General features: G+C 36.0%; 1 protein-coding gene across 10 annotated transcripts in view; it reads left to right on the top strand.

Annotated features, from left to right (window-relative positions):
• ACADL (acyl-CoA dehydrogenase long chain) overlaps nt 1-24353 on the top strand; it is a 49543-nt gene that overhangs the window by 16228 nt on the left and 8962 nt on the right. For 4 of the 10 annotated variants that reach the window (XM_077957505.1, XM_077957502.1, XM_077957504.1 and 1 more), the window contains 6 exons: nt 4314-4478; nt 5436-5537; nt 6979-7092; nt 15315-15442; nt 17749-17835; nt 23373-23678. In XM_077957505.1, coding sequence (XP_077813631.1) covers nt 4314-4478; nt 5436-5537; nt 6979-7092; nt 15315-15442; nt 17749-17835; nt 23373-23556 — 780 coding nt within the window. In that variant the 3' untranslated portion in view covers nt 23557-23678. Of the gene's footprint in view, nt 1-4313; nt 4479-5435; nt 5538-6978; nt 7093-15314; nt 15443-17748; nt 17836-21627; nt 23679-24353 lie in introns of those variants that run through there. The other 6 variants (XM_077957507.1, XM_001109931.5, XM_077957506.1 and 3 more) reach the window with 2 other exon arrangements.

Raw genomic sequence — 24353 nt, 5'->3', positions numbered from 1 at the left:
CAACTCATTAATTCTGTTAAATCTAGGGACTCATGCAGGAATTGAATTTACCTAAGCTGTTTTGGAGACAGCAAATTTACAATAAATATTACTTAAGATCTGTGGTAGCTTCTTCTATGTTTCATTTTGCATGCCCCCTCACTAATATGGCAAAGGTTGTTTTAGCTTCCAAACAGCCCTTATCAAACCAGAAAAAGACAAGGTGAGACTCACATTGCTCAAATGTGGGACAAATATTAATAATACTTAAACTTTATGTTGATAAAAGATTGGGGAAAAAGCTTTCTCATGTAGATCAAGAAGAATTTCAAAAGATTCTAGGAGAAGGACAGGCACAGTGGCTCACACCTGTAATCCCAGCACTTTGGGAGGCTGAAGCAAGAGATTGCTTGAGCCCAGAAGTTTGAGACCAGCCTAGGCAGCAAAGTGAGACCCTGTCTCTACAAAAGTAAAAATTTAAAAAATTAGCTGGGCATGGTGGTGTGCCCTTTGGTCCCAGTTACTCACTCAGGAGGCTGAAGAGGGAGAATCACTTGAGCCAAGGAGGTTGACATAGAGTAAGACCCCCCTCAAAGAAAAAAAAAGATCCTAGGAGAAAAAGATATCAGTGATACAGTGATGGAATTTGAGAACCATTCAGTTCTACTAAATCAAACAACTCACTGATAGAATTGGAGAGTGCTTCCAATTAAGGTTACAGATGGGCTCAGGATCCCTGATATCAATGAGGGCAAATGCATTTGGTATCACCGAGGGCAAGTGATATTACCCACCTAAAATAGTATCTGGTATATACTCAGTAAATATTTGTTGTTGACTGAGTGTTACGTGAAGGAAAGATGATCATTTTATTTATGGTTATAAAACAGTCTTTCTGAAAATATGTGCCAAGGTCTGTTGAAGAATTAGTTTTTATATGTTTGTTTGGGCTAATAGCTCTGTATTTACAAAACTGAATCATTGGTGTTCTTCAAATATACTTTAATAAATATTTGTCTAAATAATTTCCTAAGGATTATAATTAAACAGATGATAGCTCCAATATATAATCAGTTAACTCCTCGCATACAGAAGGCTTGTTTTGAAAGAGAGTAGGATATTTGGTTCGAAGTGAAAGGGGAACCACATTCTCTTATACCTCTAGCTCTCTAAGCAGGCCTCATCTGCTCAGCCATAGTGTTTTGTGGGAACCACACAGGAAAAGTACCATTGACTCTGTTTCAAAAACTCTATTAGAAATAACAAAAAATTGAAAGCAAGTAAAAGTAAAGGAATGGGTAAGCAAATACAGTGCATCTGAACGAATGTGCAGCCATTAACATTAGCACCACAAAGTTTTTAACGGTACAGGAAATAATTATACATTAAGTGAAAAAACAGGAGATAGAATGCAAGTACAGAAACATTTTTACTATATTAAAATTAAAAAGATGAGAAAGGAAATTATGAATGATAGTTGTATTATATACTTATGGAGGATTATATTTTCCCTTTTCTTTAGAATTTTACATTCTCTATATAATATCTGCAATGAGTTTCTGTTATTTTATAAGCATTTAATATCCTCCCACCACCCCAAAATGTTGACCCTCATTAGAGGTAATTTCAGCCCTATTCAAACTTTTGAGTGTCATAGTTAGAAAACAAACTGAGAAAATCCACTGGCAAGGAAAATTCTCATATAACTCTGTTAGAAAGGGGGATCCATCATGGTGTTAAAATTCACATTAGGTCACACTGTTGTAGAAATGGTTCAGATTTTATTGATCCTTTGCTGTAATTACTTCCAATAAGACCTTCTGGAGAACTCCACTTGATTTACCAAATTGAGCTCAGCGTATTAAAATGAATAGTTTTTGCCCAATGAATTGCTCCTCCCTTCCTTTCCATTCCATTGTTTATTTATTATCTGTAGTTAAAACGTGTATGAGACCACTTTAGAGCATATTGTAGATACTAATTCCTGGATGCTGTGTGATGCAAAACAAACAAAAAGCACTCATAGCATTTCAACTGTGGTAGCTACACAGATACTAGGAACTACACAGAAAGGTAGGAACTTGGTAGACTTTTAAGATTTTTGAGCAAGGGAGTGGTGTAATCGAGCAATACTGTTGAAAAAATATTTTTGCCAAGATGTATAGAAATTTTTTTGAGAAACATCTTTTTCAAAATATATTTTTAAAACATCCTTTGGCCTCATCTGTGCCAAAAAGAATGCTAAGCACTTAAGATAGATATATGAATAGGAAATGGCTAGGAGCTCCTAGTAAGGAGGCATGTTGATGATCTTTTATTATTGTGTCACCTATAACCATACTGCCACCACTATCTTCATTTGCTATTGTGTAGACAACACTAACGTTATTTGCCCATTTTTCATTATTTGTATGTTTCAGTGCTGTGCATTTTAGGTGATGGGAGTAACCAACATCATTTTATACCCCTACTATTTCAAAGGGAGAGAGATTAAAAACAGATCATTTTGGTAAATTTGAGGTGTTGTAGGAATGCTTAACCCAGCCTGGAGAATTTGAGACCTTTTGGCCAGTCTGATGTCTAAACCGTCCAGGATGAGTACAATTCATTGTAGCAGAGTTGGGAAAGGGCCTTTCCCAAGTAGCAGAAACAAGATTTTCAAAGACTCAAAGGTCAGGAAGATCTCGCAATGTGATGGACAGCAAATAATTTAGTAGCTGACTGGAGAACAGGAAATTGGGGAGAGTGGGACAAGCAATAAGGCAGGTAAGGAGAGGTAAGCTAGTGCCAGTTTGTGATAAGTTTTCTATTTCCTGCTAAGGGTTTTGAATTTACCCTGAAGCCTATTAGGAGCTATTCAAAAATGTTTAAGTGTGAAGGCAATATGATCAGATTGCATTTAGAAAATTCTCTCTGACATCATGATGAATGATACAGCTGTAGAGAGATCAGTTGTAGGAACTTAAGAAATGATGAGGGCTGGAAATAAGGTAATTACAATAGAATTGAAAGGAAGTGAATAAATTCCAAAAGTATTAAGATGGGTTAGAAAAAACTAGATGCTGAATTGAATAAGAAGCAGGATGACAGTGTAATCTATTGAAGCATTCATTGAGATAGAGAAATAGGTTGATAATCAGGATTAGATAGGAGTAGGGGTGGGAAGGAGTATGTCCCACCCATGAGTCATCAAGTGGAACTGTTCAGAAGCAAGTACATATTCAGGTCCAGGTCCTATCAAGAAATGTGGCTTACCAGGAGTTCGAGGCTGCAATGAGCTATGATCACACCACTGCACGCCAGCCTGGGTGAGAGAGACCCTGTCTCTAAAAAAAAAAGAAAGGAAACATGGCATAGATAAATATTTGGAGTCATCAGCATGTAGAGGGTGACTCAAGCCATGAAAATGATTGAGATGAACCAGGAAAGAGGCAGAATGAGAAGATAATTATTAATATTTGCTTGGAGTATATTTTGTTTTCTGAATCAATATCATCTGATAATCCCTCTCATTTGCTTGTCATTTTTCCCTCCTTAATCATAGTTTCCTATTTAGGCCATTTTAAAGGAAGCAGGATATCAATTACAAAAATCAAAAATAGTCCTTTTCAAAAACTGATACATCTGAGAATAAATAATATAGCGCCATTTACAGCAGATTTTCTTTCTTTTTCTTTTTCTTTTCTTTTCTTTTTTTTTCTAGAGACAGGATCTCACTCTGTCACCCAGTTTGGCATGCAGTGGTACAATCATAACTCACTGCAACCTCAAACTCCTAGGCTCAAGCGATCCTCCTGCTTCAGCTTCCTAAGTAGCTTGAACTATATATAGGTGCACACTACCATATCAGCTAATTTTTAATTTTTTTGTCTCTGCTATTTTGGCAAGGCTGGTCATAACTCCTGAGCACAAATGATCCTCTTGCCTCGGCCTTCCAAAGTGCTGGGCTTCCAGGTGTGAGCCAGCAGGTCCCGCCAGATTTTCTTTTCTTACCAGTGTCTTCCTTCTAAAATACAATTTATCATCATAATAGACAATTTGGTTTCATTTTTAAAGAACATAATAATCTCTGCTTATTATTATTGTGTATAATATTAATAGTGAAAAGAAAATCTATAGGTTTCATTCTTTGAAGCATTAAGTAATTTTTCCCCGATCCTTGATAACATCATGTGTGAATAATCAACTCTGCAGGTATTTGGGTAGGGTACTGAGAGACATATCGAGCATGCCTTGTCTGTTTTAGTTTTCTGGAATGTGCTTTCTCCCAATAATAACTTGTACATAGACTTGAATTATCATGGTGCATTACTAGTGTACTTGGGGTTTTACAGGTGTTCATCAGTAATGGGTGGTTAAGTGATGTTGTGATTGTAGTTGCGGTCACAAATCATGAAGCTCCCTCCCCTGCCCGTGGTATTAGCCTTTTTCTGGTGGAAAATGGAATGAAAGGATTTATCAAGGGACGAAAGCTACATAAAATGGGATTAAAAGCACAGGTGAGTGATAATGTAAATCATATTCAGATACTAATTGAGTTTACTATTAATCAGATAGGAGACTTATAAAGAGGATTACATGTGGCACAATTTTATTTCCTATGCTGAATTCCTAAAATACGCTTTTCTGATGTGGTAATGAGATTTATTCCCATTTGTACCTCTCTATCTCTTTCTGATGGTCAGCAATAGAAATGAATCAAGGTATTTTGAATATCTGCTTTTAGAAATGGCAGAATTAACTGCATGGTAACAAGCCATCTATTTGTAAAATGTATTAAAGAAAAATATGAAGTAAAAATAGAAAGTGTGGCCAGGCACGGTGGCTCACACCTGTAATCTGAGCACTTTGGGAGGCTGAGGCCGGTGGATCACCTGAGGTCAGGAGTTCGAGACCAGCCTGGACAACATGGTGAAACCCTGTCTCTACTAATAATAAAAAAATTAGCTGGGTGTGGTGGCAGGCGCCTGTAGTCCCAGCTACTCTGGAGGCTGAGGCAGGAGAATCACTTGAACCCAGGAGGTGGAGGTTGCAGTGAGCCGAGATCACGCCACTGCACTTCAGCCTGGGCAACAGAGTAAGGCTCCCTCTCAAAAAAAAAATTAAAAATAAAACAAACAAAAAAACAGAAAATGTTCTTTCTATACATTACCAAAAACATATTTTTTGCTTAATATGTATTAGAAATCCTTAGTTCCAAGTACCTTGAGAACTGGACAATATTAGAGCAGGAATGATAGTGTGTTGCAGTAGGAAAGCCACAAGTTTTGGAATCAGATGGCTGTGAGTTCAAATCCCTGGTTTATCACTTACTAGTTATGTTCATTAACCACTCCAACTTGGCTTCCAATTTGTTTTTTGTTTTTTTGGAAAAAATAATATTCACTCCAATATTCACTGGGTTATTGGAAGATTTAAATGAGATCACGCTCTACATTTTTTGTATGGTCTTTTAGGATACTGCAGAACTATTCTTTGAAGATGTACGGTTGCCAGCTAGTGCCCTACTTGGAGAAGAGAATAAAGGCTTCTATTACATCATGAAAGAGCTTCCACAGGTCAGAAGTGTTTAAAGATTCCATCTTTTGACTAAATAATGAATTGGAATAGAATAATATAGAAACATGCTATTTCTATATTATGCATGCAGATTTATACATGCAAAACTTGTGAAATAGCTAATCATTTGAGTATTAAAGTTGTAATAAAAGTATGAGTTTTATAGGGTAGGTAAGTAAATAACTGAACTCAGTAATATCCAATCAAAGGTTATAAAGTGAGTAGGAAAAGCTGGGTGCGGTGACTCATGCTTGTAATCCCAGCACTTTGGGAGGCCAAGGTAGGCAGATCACAAGGTCAGGAGATCGAGACCATCCTGGCTAACACAGTGAAACCCCGTCTCTACTAAAAACACAAAAAAATTGGCTGGGCGTGGTGGCGGGCGCCTGTAGTCCCAGCTACTCGGGAGGCTGAGGCAGGAGAATGGCGTGAACCCAGGAGGCGGAGCTTGCAATGAGCTGAGATCCCGCCACTGCACTCCAGCCTGGACGACAGAGCGAGACTCCATCTCAAAAAAAAAAAAGTGAGTAGGAAAAACAGATATTTCAGTTCTGTGATTCCTTCTTAGAATGATTTTAGCTTCTTAACTACAATTCAAAAACTTAGCTCTTTGTAAGGAAATGTCATGTAAAACATTTGATAGTTTGCCAGTTTTTAAATAACAACTGTGAATCAAAGGGAAAAGTGTAAAATTCAGACTGAAAAGTTTTAGCCACATAGGGTCAGTCCCTAAACAGCTATGATTTTAAAGTATGGTTGACAAGTGATTATTGAGCCTCAGATGCCAGTATAAGGGGGTACTCCTGCCTAGTGACTACCATGAAAATCACCAGCATGATGGATTTAAACTAAGACTACTTTTACATTAATAGGTAGAATTTAACTTATGTGCTGTAAGATGTTTATTTCCACAGATATATTGAGTCATACAGTGTGCAGAGATTAATAACTTGAAATAAGCAACTAGGGATTGTTTTTAACTCATATGTGAGTAAAGAGAAGAAAAAATTAAATAAATTGCATATATATAATGAAGACAGTCATTCGTGGGCATGGTGTTATGCGCTTGTTATCCCAGCTACTTGGGAGGCTGAGATGGGAGGATCACTTGAGCCCAGGAATTACAGGATGTAGTGAACTGTGATTGTGCAACTGTACTCCATTTTTAGTAACAGAGTGAGACTTCGTCCCTTAAAAAATTAAAAAGATTTAAAAAAAATAAAAGCAGTCATTCATAAAAATAAAGGATTTGCTTTAGAAAGTGACAAGAGATATGTCAAAAGAATCTCATAAATCTGTTTTCTTATAAAGAGTTAAGACATAAATTAATCTTTATGAGTTTATTATAAAGTTAATTTATAGGATTTATCGTAATTGAAATTGTGTGAAAATCACTTGCATAATTAGAGTAATGTTTAAGACCTAATTTTTGTGTTATAGGAAAGGCTGTTAATTGCTGATATGGCAGTTTCAGCTAGTGAGTTCATGTTTGAAGAAACCAGGAACTATGTTAAACAAAGAAAAGCTTTTGGCAAAACAGTTGCCCACCTACAGGTAAGCTTGTCACTGTGGTTTAGTATTAGATGATATCAACTTACTCATCTGAAATGGCCTGGGGTAAACAGAAGTTTGGGGTTATTTTCATGTAAGGTGATATTAGAAACCATGGAAGTGGATGAGATCACTAAGGGAGAGATAGGAGAGAGTAAGACAGGAAGTGGTCTTAGGACACAGTCCTTGAGGAAGACTACAAGATTTAAAGGTAGAATTCATATGTGGAATTCATATTGTCTGATTAGGAGCAGCCTGTAAGATGACTGATAATGAATGAACAGTTAGAAAGGAGAAAGCAAATTAGGAGAACTTTGTCACAGAAGCTGGAAGGAAAGAGCATTTCATGGAGTAGGGAGTGGGATCAAATGCTGCTTAGGGGAAAAATAAGATGAAGAGCAAAGAGTGCTCATTGAATACAATGATATGGAGATTATTTAGTAAGAGCCATTAATGGACATGGAGGGTGACAGACCCAAGTGAGTAGACAGAAATGAGGAAGTGAAACAATACTGATGGTGAGCAGCTCTTTCTTGAGTTTGGCTGTGAATGGTAGTTGAGTGAAAGGGTGGTGCGGGAAGAGGGGAGGGGAAGGAGATTTGAGAGTCAAGGGAGATATTTGGGAGTTATTAGTTTTTTGTCGTTATTTTTAGGATGGGGATGTGGGTGCATAGTTTAATACCTACATATAAAGAAAGGATTTAATAAACGGGGAAAGGTTGTAGATAGGAAGGAAATAATCAACTGCATAAGGTCTTGGAGAAAGGGTGAGTTTGTGGATGCGGACACATGGAAAGATAGGCCTTCCCATCAACAGGAGAGGGATTCCTTCATTTGCACAGGAAGAAAGGAGCAAAGGACATCTATGAGTTCAGACAGATACATCACTCTGTTGGTAGAAAACTGCAAAAGTTATTTATAGAAGACTTCTCTTTCTTTAAATAACGTGGCCAGGCACAGTGACTCACACCTGTAATCTCAGCACTTTGGGAAGCTGAGGCAGGCAGGATCACTTGAGGTCAGGAGTTTGAGACCAGCCTGGCCAACATGGTGAAACCCTGTCTCTGCTAAAACTACAAAAATTAGCCAGACATGGTGGTGCACGCCTCTAATCCCAGCTACTTGGGAGGCTGAGGCAGGAGAATCACTTGAACCCGGGAGGTGGAGGTTGCAGTGAGCCGAGATCGCACCACTGCACTCCATCCAGCCTGGGCTACAGAGCAAGACTCCATCTCAAAAATAAACAAACAAACAAATAAATAAATAAATAACAATAGGGAAAGTTAGTCCTTGAAAGACAGGTGAGTGAAGGAGGCATGGAGGTATTGGAGAAGGGTGAGGGAGGTACGAAATACCTTCTTCAGAATGAGAAATTGAACTTTCTGCTTTTTGTGTATCAATCAGCTTTATGATAAGAGTTTAGCTTCCCAGGTACAAACATAGAGAAAAGACAGATGATTGTGTTTACCTAGGGTTAAGTTTCCCCAGGAACTTGAGGGTTTTTGCAAAAGAACTCAGTATATGGTGGCCACAGTCACTAAATATGCTAATTAAATTTTAGACCCTATAGTTTCTTTTTAAATGAAGGAATAGTTTATAATGCCTTCATGCGGTCATCAAATTGGTGAAACATTTCACCAGCAAAAAACCTGGAGTTAGGATTTGAGTTAAAAATTTTTCAGTAGAATGACTGGCTGAAAGGCTTTGTGAAGGGAAAGGTAGAAATGAAACAACTTGGTGGCTTTTCAGGACCAGCATTCTAGAAATTATGTTCAAGTGTGGTTTATGTCCTAACCCAGCTACTTGAATCTCTGTAGTCTAGGCATGTTCTCTCTCTCAAAAATAGTTTCCTATTTGTAAATTTATAATATGTGTTTGATTTGCAAAATTGTGAAACCTTATGACTATAAATCTTTAAAATTTATAACGTTTGTAAATATTTATAAAATATTTCCCTATTTGTGAATATCAGAGATTGCCTCATAGCGTTGTTGTGAGGATTATGTTGTAGAAAAAACTGAGTTCTTGTCACATGACCGGGATAATTTAGGCACGCAGACACATTGTAGGTTGACTAGGGCAGGATTTATTAAATGAAAATGAAAAAGGAACTCTCAGCAAAGCGAGACAAAGTCTTGCTAGCAGGTCTCCCACCTTACAGATTGAATCCTAGGTCAGCACACAAGAACAAGAGAGGCGAGGCTCCTCTCCTCTGCAAGCGGTGTGAACTTCCCGAGGCTCCACCCCATCCTCCCGGTGCACAGGCATTATTCAGAAAGGATCAGTTGGGAAAGGGCAGCCTTCATCTGGGACCAGCAGTCGGGGTTTTCAGCCTTTAGGCTGTTTAGGCTTGAAGGCAGGGTTTTGCCAGAGACCCTGGGCTGTCACCTGTCTCTATCAGTTAGATAGGGTAATATACATAAAGCGTTTGGAATATTGCTTGGCAAAGTAAGCCCTCATTAAAAATTAGCTGTTACCCTTATTTTATTTCTTACATAATGCCTTGCTCCATTTTGTTTCAATATGGGAGAACTTTTTATCATCTACTTCCTCTTGTTCTTGATCTAGACCCTCTCTGTGTCATTTTGGGAACTATTTGCTACCTGTATTGTCATCAAATTAACTTTTTTCATCCTGAAAAAAAGTATTTACATCCTAACTTTTCTTATTGACATAACAAACCTAAAACAGTTGTTCTGAATCTATAAAAATGAGGTACACACTCAATCAAGAAAACATTTAACAAAACAATATGACTTAACTTGCCTAAATTGTGATTTCCTTAAGAGCAAGGATGTTATACTTTATATTCCCTTTCCTTTATGGATCACTGATTTACACGTATCAGTGGTTCTCAGTGCATGCCCTTTCCTCCAGGTGTTTAGAAGTGTCAGGAATGGGGTAGGGGTGGGTGTGCACAGTTGGCTGGAGGTATAACTTGTATAGTGCCCTGGAGGACAGTGTTGTTCAATGTCCTATAATGCACATTTGGATTACAACTAATTGCGTCACTCAAAATATCAATAATTTCCCATTGGGAAACACTGACATATATCATTTATTCCTTTTTGCCTCACTGAACAAATATATATTGATTGCCTCCTAAGGTAATGTGTTCAACTGTAATTTGATGGATGTGACTCTCAAAACACATACTACACTCCTGGCAATATGAAGGAAGTGTTACCACTTGATATCACTCTGATTTTCTCAACTGTCCCCAAAGTGGAATGAGTATCATTTGCTTCTGATATCCAACCACCACCACTTAAACATCAAATGTTTACTAAAACACTTATACCAAGGCCAGCATGTTGGGAGGCCTAGGCAGGCAGATTGCTTGAACCCAGGATTTTGATACCAGCCTAGGCAACATGGCAAAACCTCATCTCTACAAAAGATACAAAAATTAACCAGGTGTGGTGGCGTGTGCCTGTAGTCCCAGCTACTCAGGAGGCTAAGGTGGGAGGATCGCTTGAGCCCTGGAGTCAGAGGTTGCAGTGAGCTGAGATTGCACCATTGTACTCTAGCCTGAGTAACATAGCAAGACCCTGTCTCCCTGCTACCCACGAAAACAAATACAAAAACAAAAATATACCTTTAACCTTATTTTGGCTTCATACTACATGACAAGGATGACTATAATATTACCCAGATTGCCTGAATGACTCAGAAAGCATGTAATTTGACATTTAACCATTAAGAAAATAGAAAAGTTGTCCATATTGTTTGTTATAGAGGAAAAAGATTCTTTTAAAATATACATTTATTGTATTTTAATAGCAAAAAATAAATAATTTTAATCATTCCTTTTTAAAGAAGTGTCATTTTATTGTTGCCTTCTTTCAAAGTTAGTTCCCTAAACTTTCAGTAGGTGGCAGTAGCATTCTACTTCCACAGGTCACATTGATAGCTAGTAGTATTGTTTTCCAAGTAAGAGAAATTCCAAAGAGAATTCTGAGATTTCTGAGATATGTCTTCTGATCTTCCTATTTTATCTAAATAAATATATTTGAATAATATTTTCATATTTCAAGCTAGGAATATATTCAGAGACGATGAATAACCAATACTGTACATAGCTATACCTTGTATTCGAGAGCTGGTTACACTATGGTTCTAGTTATTCAATTGAAATAGAAGAGCTTTAAATGTTACAATATACTTGGCGACATGTCATTTTATAACTATATAACTATTCAGTTTCCATTCTCTTTGTTATCCTTGAATTTTGAACGTTTTGGGGCTTTCTGACCAGTTGAAATGCATGTCACAAAACTTATTTTCTTTTTAGAATAGAAACCTACCATATGGATGTAGCAATAATTATTGGGCTTTTTAAAATCTATACTCTCCATAGTTTATGTCAATCTTATGATTTTTCATGGAATAGACAATAAAATAGTAAAATCCAGATGTTAAATAGTAATAATGGATATTATGGCTTGACTGCTCCCTATCTGCCAGACACTGCTAAGTGAATTGCCTCATTCTTTTTCTTCACAAATCTATATCATAAGTACTTTAATTATTTTTATTTTACATTTAAGGAAATTGAGGTATAGAGAGGTTAAGTAACTTGCCCCAAATTACACATATATTCTAATTCCAGAACCTACACGCTTCACTTATATACTGTTATTACTGCCCAGAAGTGCAAAGCAGATGAGCCTTTTTTCTATTCCTATTTCCTTCACTCAGTGGACAATGAAGTGAAAATGGAATGTTTTTTCTAATCTAATGAGAGCTCTTGGTTAGTCATTTCCTATGTGGTATGTGTTCTTAATTCTAAGGGCATAAAGAATTAGGCAAAGGAATAGAGAGGAAAAAAATAATAATACTTCTCCTTCACATGTCTCTAAAATGGGAATATCCAGTTCTTAAGACCTTGAGCATGGGATTAATTAACTATCAAATAGCAAACCTAGTGTGTTTTATTTTATATTTTAAGCATAATATATTAGAGCAACTGCTGCTGCTGTTTAAGGGAGTACTGGGCTAGATAACCATTCCAAGGTGTTTTCCAGTTCTGTAATTCTATGATTCTAAGAATTCTGTCATTCAGAACTCTGAAAAAGACTCTATCCAGCCCACTCAGTAACTTCATAATAATTTTTTAATGCTAACTGCAGTATTATTTATTAACAAATATAAATGACTTAAAAATACTGCTATGAGCTTGTCGATCATTCACAAAGAGTACTTAGCTAATAATGTGTGGTCCAATTTTTAGTGCCTTTGATTAGAGGATGATTTCAGAAAGCATAATGCAGTGTCTGCAGTGAAAAACAAAGACCAAATCTGTTTAGTAATGCTCAACCCAATGGCAAGAATACGTATTTCAAGTTTTTATCCCCACAGAGTAAATTATATACTCTTGGAGACATTATTCTCAGACCTCTGAACTTCACTGAATGCACTGATGCAAGAATTCTAAATCATTCTATTCTGGTTTGAAGTTTTACTTCAGCTTCTAGAAGTTTCCAGCATTTACATTTACAAAGGAACAACTCTTGTATGAGAGAATCAGGCTTAGATATCTTTACTCTTTCATATTGTAAAGACAGTGCATAAATTCCCAAATGTGGCATCACGTAGGCAAAAAAAAATCTTAAGATTTGTTGGATCCACCCTTATTTTCCAAATAGAGTGTCATACATAGTGTCATTGAACTAAACTAGGAGTAGACTTAGAAACCATCTTCAGGGATTTTCATGGAATACTCATCTGTTTTTGATATATAGTTTATTTCCCTATTTTTTTTCTTTTTTTCTTTTTTTTTTTGTTCCATCTTTAGATTGTCTATGAGTAAACTGGAGTGTATGGGCTGGCAGTGGGAAACTTTGTGCTGATTAAAGGGTAGATATTTGACCTAATTAAATATATAATGAATAGAAGTGGAGATAGAAAAAGTAAGGGAAACAACAAGCGGGGAAGAAAGTTTTCATGTGGCCCAGCATGTTCAGAATTAGAGGCCAGAATACAGAGATGGAAGGAGTGGGGTGCCAGTCTTCTCACTGCTTAGTTTTGGAATCATTCAATGCCAGTTACATTCTCTGTTTCTAGAACAGGGTAAAATAAAACCAAGGGAAAGACAGTCAGTTGGAGTTTTCATCAGCACAGTAGTTATGTTGATATACCTGTAAGGAATCTGCCCCTCACAGCTTCTACTCCACCTGATACACCCTGGTCTTGGTTGGTCCTGGGTCTTTTTACACTCCCATTCTACTCTTTTCCAGAAATGGTTAAGTATCAAAACTGTCCCAACCAACAATGACACTGAAAAAATCAGTTTTATAATTTTAGAACTGTTGTAGCCAGCATTAAAAGCAGACCCTGCATCTTCTGAGAATCTGGCCCACCACCCTCCTTTGAGAACACAGCTGTGGCTTTGGACTTGACAGTGTGTGTTTAACTTCTAGTTTGAGTTTCACTGCACCACCTTTGCCGGTAACTTTCCATGTGTATGCTTTCTATAAGCCACAGTGAAGTTCTTACTCATTTCACAGCAGAATGATCAGAACTCTGTTTCTATCTGTATTTTCACAAAGAAGATAGGGCCAGCTGACCATATCGGGGCCTGGGACCTAAGAAATAAACTAGAATGGGGTATATTTTTGGAGGCTACCCAAAGTGGGAACCCAGTATTTCAAGTTCAAGCCAATTTCCTGAGGAAAGCTCAAGAGTCAGTGCCAGAGAGAACAGATATAAACTCCAAGTTCAGTGTGAGATCCTAGAGTCAGGAATGAAATAAAACTTGATTGAAGCAAGGACAGTCAGGAACAATTGACAATGGTCTAAATAGAATGCTTTCCAAAAATGCTAATGGGTTGTCCATGGCCAGCAGGAGGAGGTAGGTACATAGCTGTATTAACATTGATAATCCCAGACCATTCAGTCCAAGCTAGAGACTGCTAAACAAGCTATTGGGAGGTATGGGAGGTGTATTTATCCATTTTCATACTGCTATGAAGAAATACCTGAGACTGGGTAATTTATTTTTTTTAAAAAAGGAGGGTGTTTAAAAGACTCACAGTTCCACATAGTTGGGGAGGCCTCATAATCATGGTGGAAGGTGAAGGAAGAACAACAGCACATCTTACATGATGGCAGGCAAAAGAGTGTGTGCAGGGGAACTGCTCTTTATAAAACCATCAGATCTCATGAGACTTACTATCACAAAAACAGCATGGGACAAACCCGCCCCCATGATTCAATTATCTCCCACCAGGTCCCTCCTACAACATGTGGGGATTATGGGAGCTAAAATTCAAGATGAGATTTGGGTGGGGACACAGCCAAACCATATCAAGAGGGATCATGTGAAGGGATGAAAGAGGATGAAGGTACTGGACTTTGATCTCTTTAGTGCTCTGATTTTATTATATTGCTTTCTACAGATCTAGATTAAATACCGTGCAATATTAAATAATACCTTATAAATATTTTGATGTGTTTATGAACATATATAGAACCCCCTTATCCCTCCAGATGTTAGAAGCAGAGCAGGAAAATCTGTATACTTAATTTCATTAATAAAGAAAAATCTTCAAGGATTTAGTCTCTGGAGGAAAATACAATAGGTGTTTTTGACAGCTGTACCTAAATAACTGTACCACAAGACAGTGCTCACACATTAAAGTAATGCTGTTTTTCAAGAAGTTTGCCTCATCTAAATTTTAGAATCTGAAACAAGACATTTATGTTTTAAACTATTTTTGCATCTTTTAGTACAAATTTCCTTAGCACTGAAATACAGTGGGTTTTAAATTTAGCTGATTTGCTAACAAATGCCCTCTTTATGGAGGAAAAAAACAACAATTCCACTTTTGTTTGCCCTAAAGATCTTTTATTGTATAATTTCTGATATGTTAAGTGGGTTAAAGTTTATATTTCTTACTTTGGGAGGCCGAGGCGGGTGGATCACAAGGTCAGGAGATCAAGACCATCCTGGCTAACATGGTGAAACTCCGTCTCTACTAAAAATACAAAAAAAAATTTAGCTGAGCGTGGTGGCGGGCACCTGTAGTCCCAGCTAAATGGGAGGCTGAGGCAGGGGAATGACGTCAACCCAGAAGGCGGAGCTTGCAGTGAGCCGAGATCGCGCCACTGCACTCCAGCCTGGGCAACAGAGCAAGACTCCATCTCAAAAAAAAAAAAAAAAAAAAAAAAAGTTTATATTTCTACCAGGCTCACTTTTTTCTTTTATTTACTTTAAATTCAAGACAGTGCAACATAAATTAGCAGAATTAAAAACACATATATGTGTAACCAGAGCATTTGTGGACAACTGTCTCCAGCTGCATGAAGCGAAACGTTTGGACTCTGCCACTGCTTGCATGGCGAAATACTGGTATGTATGCTGCAGTAACTAGAGTGTGGTGTGTGCTCAGACTGTTATGGAATTCTGCCAATTTTAAGCTCAACCTTGAGGGTCTTAAAGAAGGAAATCTGTGAAATGAAAAATAAAAGTAAGACTCAAAAGAAAATGCTAAAAAGTTCCATTAAGCATACATATAATGTGCTAAAAATGATTCAAGTTGGTATTTAATTTTTTTATCCTAATAGGCAAGCAAAGTTAGTATTTAATTATTAACTTGCTATTGAAAATAAAATATTAAGAGTGGGATAATGAAGAGTGATATTGATAGGATGACGAATTCGTTCATTCAAGTAATAGTTTAATTTCAAATTATCTGAAGAGCGACAGTATAGTGAGGCTGAAAGGGAACGGTAAAACTTAGGAGTCTTGAGATCGAGTCCCAATTCTTTTATTAAATAACTATAATAAACTTAATTCCATCCAGGAAAATGTTTTTATCATCTGTGAAATGGCTAAGTTGGACACGATTTTTCTATTTAAGGTGCTTTCCAAATGTAAGAAAAAAATCACGAAGAACTGGCTGTCCAATCAAAGTTTCACAGGCTGTATTAAGTGAAAGGAAAATAAAAATCCTGTTAAGTTTAGAAAGACTTCGATTTGAATTAAAGATTATTAGCGATGGTGTTAAAGATGAGTTGATTGAAAAAACATCCCTGTATGTCAGACTTTTGTATATTTTAAGATTTTGGAATATACGGTCTAAATCAGATTCTGGAAGTAGATTTGGTTTCCTCTTTTTAAAAACAAACATTCTCACATATCATTAGCCCAAGAGTAACCTAGAATAAATTCCTGTCATTATTCATTAACTTGTGTTCAGTTCAGTCACAAGTAGAACAGGGGAAATATTTTGTGCTTTATGTAATGATCCCATAATAATAAAATTGCCAGATTGAAAAGTAGTGTGGAATTACTTTTCAGAAACTTGCACTTTTGAGGAGACTTTTTATATTTACATTTACAACAAGTTCTTTGACTAGTGGCAAAAAGTGTAAAAAAAATTTACATATTTTTGGAAAAAGAAGTTCAGATAGCCATTGACCTTGTTATTTGAAAACCTCAGGTTTATACACATGCTGGTATTTCACATTGAAGCACAGGAGGCAGCTAGTTATAGCCCAGTAAATATTTCACTAAAATACTTGCCAAACACAAAAAAACTATCAAATTCCAACTATTATTGTCCCCAAAGTCTTGCCTATTAATAATTATATTGTTAATATATTGCATAGAAATATCCTCACCTGTCGTATGGTTTGAGTTTAAAATTATTGTAAATTTTAAAAAGTATATATCTTTATTTTTGCTTTATGCTTCCCACTATTGAAAAATAAGTAGTGGGGTGCTGTACCTTGCCACTGTAGTAACTCCTACTGGAGAAGCTGAGGTGAGAGGATCCTTTGAGCCCAGGAGTTCAAGACTGTAGTGAGCTATGATTGTGCCACTGTACCCCAACCTGGGCCATAGAGTGAGTGAGACTCCATCACTAAAACAAACACACAAACAAACAAAAGAAACAAAAGACAAGTAGAAAAAAATTTGGAACTAACATATTTTTATGTTAAGGTGAATAAAATCTCTATTATGAATTTTAATGATAGAATTGTGATATTATCAGAAAAGAATCTTAAGCACTGCATGTTTATATATACAAACAATATATATATTACTAATATACACACTTCAGGAATAATAATCTCTATATAATTTTCTAATGTTTCCTATATGATCGCATACACTTTGTTAGTGTGCCCTCTCAGGTTTTCACTGTTATCTTCAATTTATTTCTGAAAAGTCAGAACCCTAAAAAATTGCTTTTTTATACTGAAATTCAGAATCATGATCTTCAAGTAGAAAGTGACATCATTGGAGAAAAAATGCATATTACAAGGGCAAAAAGAACTAGGTGGCTGAGTAATTTAGATCATATAGAGAATCCAAATAAATTAGAACATATTCAAGTTTTTACTGTATCTTTTTCTAGCCTGAAATAGCCAAAACCTAATCATCTGAGCTTTCTACCTTTTGTTTCTAGGCTAGCAAAAACCTAGCAAGAAATATAATTGATGAAAAAGGTATTCTTATATGAAAAGTCTCTTGAAATTTATTTCATGTGTAATTTTTATCATCTTCTTTGCTTGGCTAATATGCCGTTCTAATCGCTTAATACATGTGCACATTTCAACAATTGTAAATAACTAATTTTCTGGTTTTGAAGCACCTCATGAAAATCCATTTCAAACATTTCTTTTCTGCCTTTTATTTTGGTCATTTAGGGCATCTGAGTTACAAAATAGTGTAGCTTATGACTGTGTACAGCTCCATGGAGGTTGGGGATACATGTGGGAGTACCCAATTGCCAAGTAAGTACAGTTTTTTGATATACTCCTCTTTATGATGTGAAGAAAAAGGAAAATTTCTTTACTTTGTACATCAAATGTAGAGGGAAAGGAGGTGTGCAATCTTTTGAATTTTTCAGCTGAATACAGACAAAATGTATTCAAGCAAATGGAAACAGCTTTTTAAAAATTTTTTATCAACTCCCTACTAGGATTTTATCTTTCTTAAAGTAAAGAGACCAATATACAAAAGCTTGATCCTTGGCTTTATTTGAATCATTATGTAGAAGGACAAATAGTATTTTCAAACATTTTTTTAATTTTTAATTTTTAATTTTATTTTATTTTGTGACAGTCTCACTCTGTCACCAGGTTGGAGTACAGTGGCATGATCTGGACTCACTGCAACATCTGCCTTCCAAGTTCAAATAATTCTTGTGCCTCAGTCTCCAGAGTAGCTGGAATTAACAAGTGCGTGCCATGACACCTGGCTAATTTTTTTGTATTTTTGGTAGAGGTGTGGTTTTGCCATGTTGGCCAGGCTGGTCTCAAATCCCTGGCCTCAAGTAATCCACCTGCCTTGGCCTCCCAAAGTGCTGGGATTACAGGCGTGAGCCACTGTGTCTGGCCAAATACTACATTTTTTTTAAAACTGAAAAAAAAAAAAAAAAAAAGCAATACAGAAAATTTAACTGTCATATGAAAAGGATCTAAGTTGTCACATATCTTAAATATCTGATTATTTGTTTTGTTCTAAAAAATAAATTTAAAATCTTTATTTTTTCTAAATAGATTTTTTATTTCCTTCAAATTGAAAAAATCAAATATATCTTTTTATCATATATGAATATTCTTATCAGTTTGAAGCAGTACTAATTTATAAATAGGCAGTGTCCTCATCCATATTTTTTCCTCAATCTCCAGAATTTCCTTTTCTCTTAACATAGTATTTCACCTCAGAAGTCTCCCCATAGCTTTTCTCCTTATCACCCTAGAAAATATATTTTTCTTATTATTTAGCAATGATTTTGGTTTAGAAAAATTTTCCCAAGGAAATTTTTGGTTTATACAGAAAAGTACAATTTGTTCTGAATCTGAGAGTAAGAATGCTATATATAGGCTTCTAAAAACGTTTTAAGATTTTTATCTTAATATAAAGTATCTAGAGGAAAAAATTATGAAACCCACATTCAAACTGGCAGCCTAATGATTTCAAATTTATCTTTTTGGCAAGTATAATTGGAAACATTTAATATGCTTATAGTCCTTAGTGAGAAAAAATATTTTACTAAAATTACATTAAGAGCAGAAGCTATGTAGTGGCTCAATGTTTGTGTGGTTTAGTTCACATTTAAGAAAGGCCTATTAGGTGGGGAGAAGGCAATCATCTAAATGGTTTAAGATTAGAGTATGGCATAAGCCTTGATCTCTGTTTTCTCCAAATCAACTCCTTCAAGTTGGTACCAAGCAAACATTGTAGCTTGATGGCTTATTTGAAATCTCTGGTTTTAGTTTGAGAGACTTATATTCCCTTTAAGAAACAATAATCACCTTTCTTGGCCAGTTTGTTCAAAGATTGTATGAATTTTTAAACTAGACTTCTATTTCTCTTCCCATGTATCGCCTAATATCAAAAAGGCCACTTAGGCCAGGCGCGGTGGCTCACTCCTGCTATCCTAGCACTTTGGGAGGCCAAGGCGGGTGGATCACCTGAGGTCAGGAGTTCAATACCAGCCTGGGCAACATGGCAAAACACCATTTCTACTAAAAATACAAAAAAAATAGCTAGGCGTGGTTGCGGGCGCCTGTAGTCCCAGCTACTCCGGAGGCACAAGAATTGCTTGAACCTGGGAGGCGGAGGTTGCAGTGAGTCGAGATTGTACCACTGCACTCCAGCCTGGGCGACAGAGTGAGACTCTGTCTCAAAAAAACAAATCAACAAAACAAAAAAAGCCACGTAGACACAGTAGGCAATATGTGGATGTAATGTAGAGACTTTGACTTGATTAAAAAAAGTTATTCTAATTGTGTTTCTTATATCCCCCAGACTAAACTGCATTAGTTTATATATATGTTGCTGAGTATTGGTTTCATAGATAAGAGGTGCTTTCTCTGCTTTTTTATTTTGTTTTTTGTTTTTGTCTTTTTAAATAACTGGTCTTCAGCATGTGGGTTTATTTAAGTCTTACTCATTAGACTCGAGGCTGTGAGGAGTGAGATTTAAGCTTTGCCATTTAAAGATTTCTCTGCCATGCTAGGAAGAGCAACCTTAGATGTAGAACTTCATTGCAGTGTGGTTAAACATTTCTGCTGCTGCCTTTCACTGTTAATTTTAGTTGATGACTAAATTTAATTAGTAACATATCAAAGGTCTACTAATCTCTGCTTTATCTACTCCATTGGAACTTCTTTAATGTAAAAAGAAGCCTAGCCCATTTAAAAATATATATATATCTCTAAATGCAGTGCGATTGCTGAAGTAGGTTTACAGTAGGTAAGTGCTCAAAATGCAGGTGCTAGATTTTGTAAAGAATAGCAAAATCTGTTCAGAAAAAAAGTTTGAAAATATAAATATCTCAAGCTTTTAACGTTTTCAGCCAAAAGTTCTGAGATTCTAAATTTCCTTTGTAATACAGTAAATCATATCAGTAAATATTTACTGAGTGCCCATTTCTTTGTAAGGAACCCTGATGAATATGGAGAAGAATAAGTCCAAAAATGGTATGTTCCTAGAGAGCTGGCACATTTAATTTGTCTTAAAAATCAAATTTAAACAAAACAAAACACCAAGATTATACTTGAGAAAAAAAAGAAAAAAGAAAAAAAGCCTTTGAGTGGGTCTACCAGGAAAGTCCAAAGTTCAATAACTAGCTCTAAGTGCTTTGGCCAATGAAAGTGTTGCGATATACAAAAAAAAATATTTGAAAAAGAGGCAGAATAGCTACATCCTCATTCCAGTCTGCCAATGATGTGTTGTTAGTGACCATTAAACAGCAACCATTAATTAGGAAATGTATTAACTTCTCTCTACCTTAGTTCCTTTACCAGGAAAACAGTACTAACATTTATCCCTCCCCAATCCCAGAGCTGAGAGGATAAAATGAGATGAGAAAAGACAAAAACAACTGCACAGTGGCATGGTCGTTATCATGACTATCAAAAGTGAACTTCTGATGATATTTGGTTTTTTGTTTTTTTTTTTCGGGGGGTGGGTGGGTATGGCAATGGACTCAGCCACTTTGTATTTTAACTCCACACATCACTGAAGTGACTATTAACCATTTCCAAAAAACAAGTTACTTGTTAACTTTCTGGGAAATAATATTTGCTAAAGCATCAGTTTATATTCCTAATAGTGATAGTGGTTGTGGGAATGCTAGAAAATATGAATCTTTTTTTCTTTCGTTTTCTATAAAACCAGTGGATTTCAACTTTTTTAGGAAATGTTAAAGATAAAAAGAAACTAAGACATTCTGTCCTTTTCCTAATCTAAAACAGACTTTTTAAGAGTGTTATCATATGTGCTGAATTTTACAAAATTAAATCAGCTGATATATACTTACTATTTTTATTTTGAATTTGTAATCTCTTTAATCAAATTAATACAAAGCTATACATACTATTAACGTCTTAATAGTTTTTTTTTTTACTATTACTCCAATGTAGGATGAATGCCATATTGAAAAAATTAGTAATTTGTGAAGGACTTTTATTGTTTGTACTTCATTAAATTAATAGTTTAAGAGTTACCTGGTAAGACAAAATTTACAGTTTCTAAAATGTTTTATTTATTCAATCATCTTCTGATTTATCCAGAGCTTATGTAGATGCCAGAGTTCAGCCAATCTATGGTGGTACAAATGAAATAATGAAGGAGCTGATTGCAAGAGAGATCGTCTTTGACAAGTAGACATCTGCCCACATTCTGGAATCCTATTACAGCTAATCTGGTTTTAAATCTGCTCAAGATAAAATGTAACTTGGAAGCGAGGAACACTAAACATGTTTTTACCTGCTCTCTCTGTAGAGAAGGAAATAAAATATAAATATAAAATTAACACAGTGGAAGGACAAATCTTTGAAGCCAAAATTCTAGTTTTCCAATATAAGGTTTAACTTACAGTTTTTTATGTAGCCAAAGGTAAAAGATTTTCTGAATCTAGATGCCTAGGTGTTTCATTTATCTCTAAAATTCTAAAAAGCATAAATTGTTCAAATCTTCAAACTGAGGCAGAAATAATTTTATGTCGTTATAATATGAAAACATTAATAAGATAGCACATTGACTTTTAAAGGGAAAAGTAAATATACTTAGAATGTAAACTCATTTTGGCTACCATTTGCTCCAAATTCCCTAGAACAGTGGTTTTTACCACTGTACTCCAACCCCCTGTTTTTAAGCAATGGAACTCTTTCTTCAAACAAAAGCTTATGCAGAACATCTCTGTGAAAAGCAGTGAGAACTGCTTTGATTGAAGCCGGAAGCCGTAATACCTTACTGCCTTGAAACCCCCAGGACTCAGCTAAGTATTTGCCTAACCCTGACCAGGGAATGCCTTGGTTCTGTCAATTGCTGACACCTGATAACACAGAATAATCCATCATTCTTTAATTTCAAGATATTGGTACATTTTATAGGTATCAAAGCAATGGCTTTTTTGCAACAGTTAATGTGTTTAGTAACTTAATGATTACTTTATGTCTTCTATAAACCAGGCTGTTAATACAGTGATGACAAACAAAACTGGCAAGATCACTAAAAAATAAGTGAATAAACAAATAAGTAGTAAAATAAGATAAGAAGTAAATATGTAAAGGAAATAATTTCAAGCATAAGTGCAATGTAAATAATTAAGCATTTAAAATTCAAAAGTGAGGAAATGACATTTGATTTGAGACTTAAAAGTAATTACAAAAAATAAACCATTAATTTAAAGTAGTTTTAAAATGGAAATAGATGTATTCTTACTCAACTTAGAACACAAACATTTTGTTTGGTATTGTTGATATTAAACATTGTTTTTTAATACAACCATTACAGCTGGAAAGAGGAGAGGGAAGAAAAAATACTTTGATACCATTCTTTTTTTTAATTTTTTTTTTATACTTTTTTTTTTTTTAAAGATGGAGTCTCGCTTTATCATCCAGGCTGGAGTGCAATGGTGTGATCTCTGCTCACAGCAACCTCCGCCTCCTAGGTTCAAGCGATTCTCCTGCCTCAGCCTCCTGAGTAGCTGGGATTGCAGGCACATACCACCACACCTGGCTAATTTCTGTATTTTTACTAGAGACGGGGTTTTACCACGTTGGTCAGGCTGGTCTTGAACTCCTGGCCTCATGTTCTGCCTGCCTCAGCCTTCCAAAGTGCTGTGATTACAGGTGTGAGCTACCACACCTGGCCTTTTTATTATACTTTAAGCTCTGGGATATATGTGCAGAACATGCAGGTTTGTTACATAGGTATACACACGCCATGGTGGTTTCCTGCACCCATCAACCTGTCATCTACATTAGGTATTTCTCCTAATGCTGTCCCTCCCCTACCCACCTGTCTTCCACAGGTCCTGGTGGGTGATGTTCCCCTCCCTGTGTCCATGTGTTCTCATTTTTCAGCTGCCACTTATGAATGAGAACATGCAGTGTTTGGTTTTCTGTTCCTGTGTTAGTTTGCTGAGAATGATGGTTTCCAGCTTCATCCATATCCCTGCAAAGGACATGAATGCATCCTTTTTTATGGCTGCATAGTATTCCATGGTGTATATGTGCCACATTTTCTTTATCCAGTCTATCATTGATGGGCATTTGGGTTGGTTCCAAGTCTTTGCTATTGTGAACAGTGCTGCAATAAACATATGTGTGCATGTGTCTTTATAGTAGAGTGATTTATAATCCTTTGGGTATATACCCAGTAATGAGATTGCTGGGTCAAATGGTATTTCTGGTTCTAGATCCTTGAGGAATCGCCACACTATCTTCCACAATGGTTGAACTAATTTCCACCCCCACCAACAGTGTAAAAGTGTTCCTATTTCTTGACATCCTCTCCAGCATCTATTGTTTTCTGACTTTTTAATGATTGGCATTCTAACTGGCATGAGATGGTATCTTATTGTGGTTTAGATTTGCATTTCTCTAATGACCAGTAATGATGAGCTTTTTTTCATATGTTCGTTGGCCACATAAATGTCTTCTTTTGAGAAGTGTCTCTTCATCTCCTTCACCCACTTTTTGTTGGAGTTGTTTTTTTCTTCTAAATTTGTTTAAGTTCCTTGTATACTCTGGATATTAGCCCTTTGTCAGATGGATAGATTGCAAAAATGTTCTCCCATTCTGTTGGTTGCCTGTTCACACTGATGATAGTTTCTTTTGCTGTGCAGAAGCTCTTTAGTTTAATTATATCCCATTTGTCAACTTTGGCTTTGTTGCAATTGGTTTTGGTGTTTTAGTCACGAAATCTTGGCCCATGCCTATATCCTGAATGGTATTGCCTAGGTTTTCTTCTAGGGTTTTTATGGTTTTTAGGTCTTACATTTAAGTCTTTA

This window comes from Macaca mulatta, chromosome 12 (assembly GCF_049350105.2).
Source record: "Macaca mulatta isolate MMU2019108-1 chromosome 12, T2T-MMU8v2.0, whole genome shotgun sequence".
NCBI lineage: Eukaryota > Metazoa > Chordata > Mammalia > Primates > Cercopithecidae > Macaca > Macaca mulatta.
This window is presented reverse-complemented; position numbering and strand designations above follow the sequence as displayed.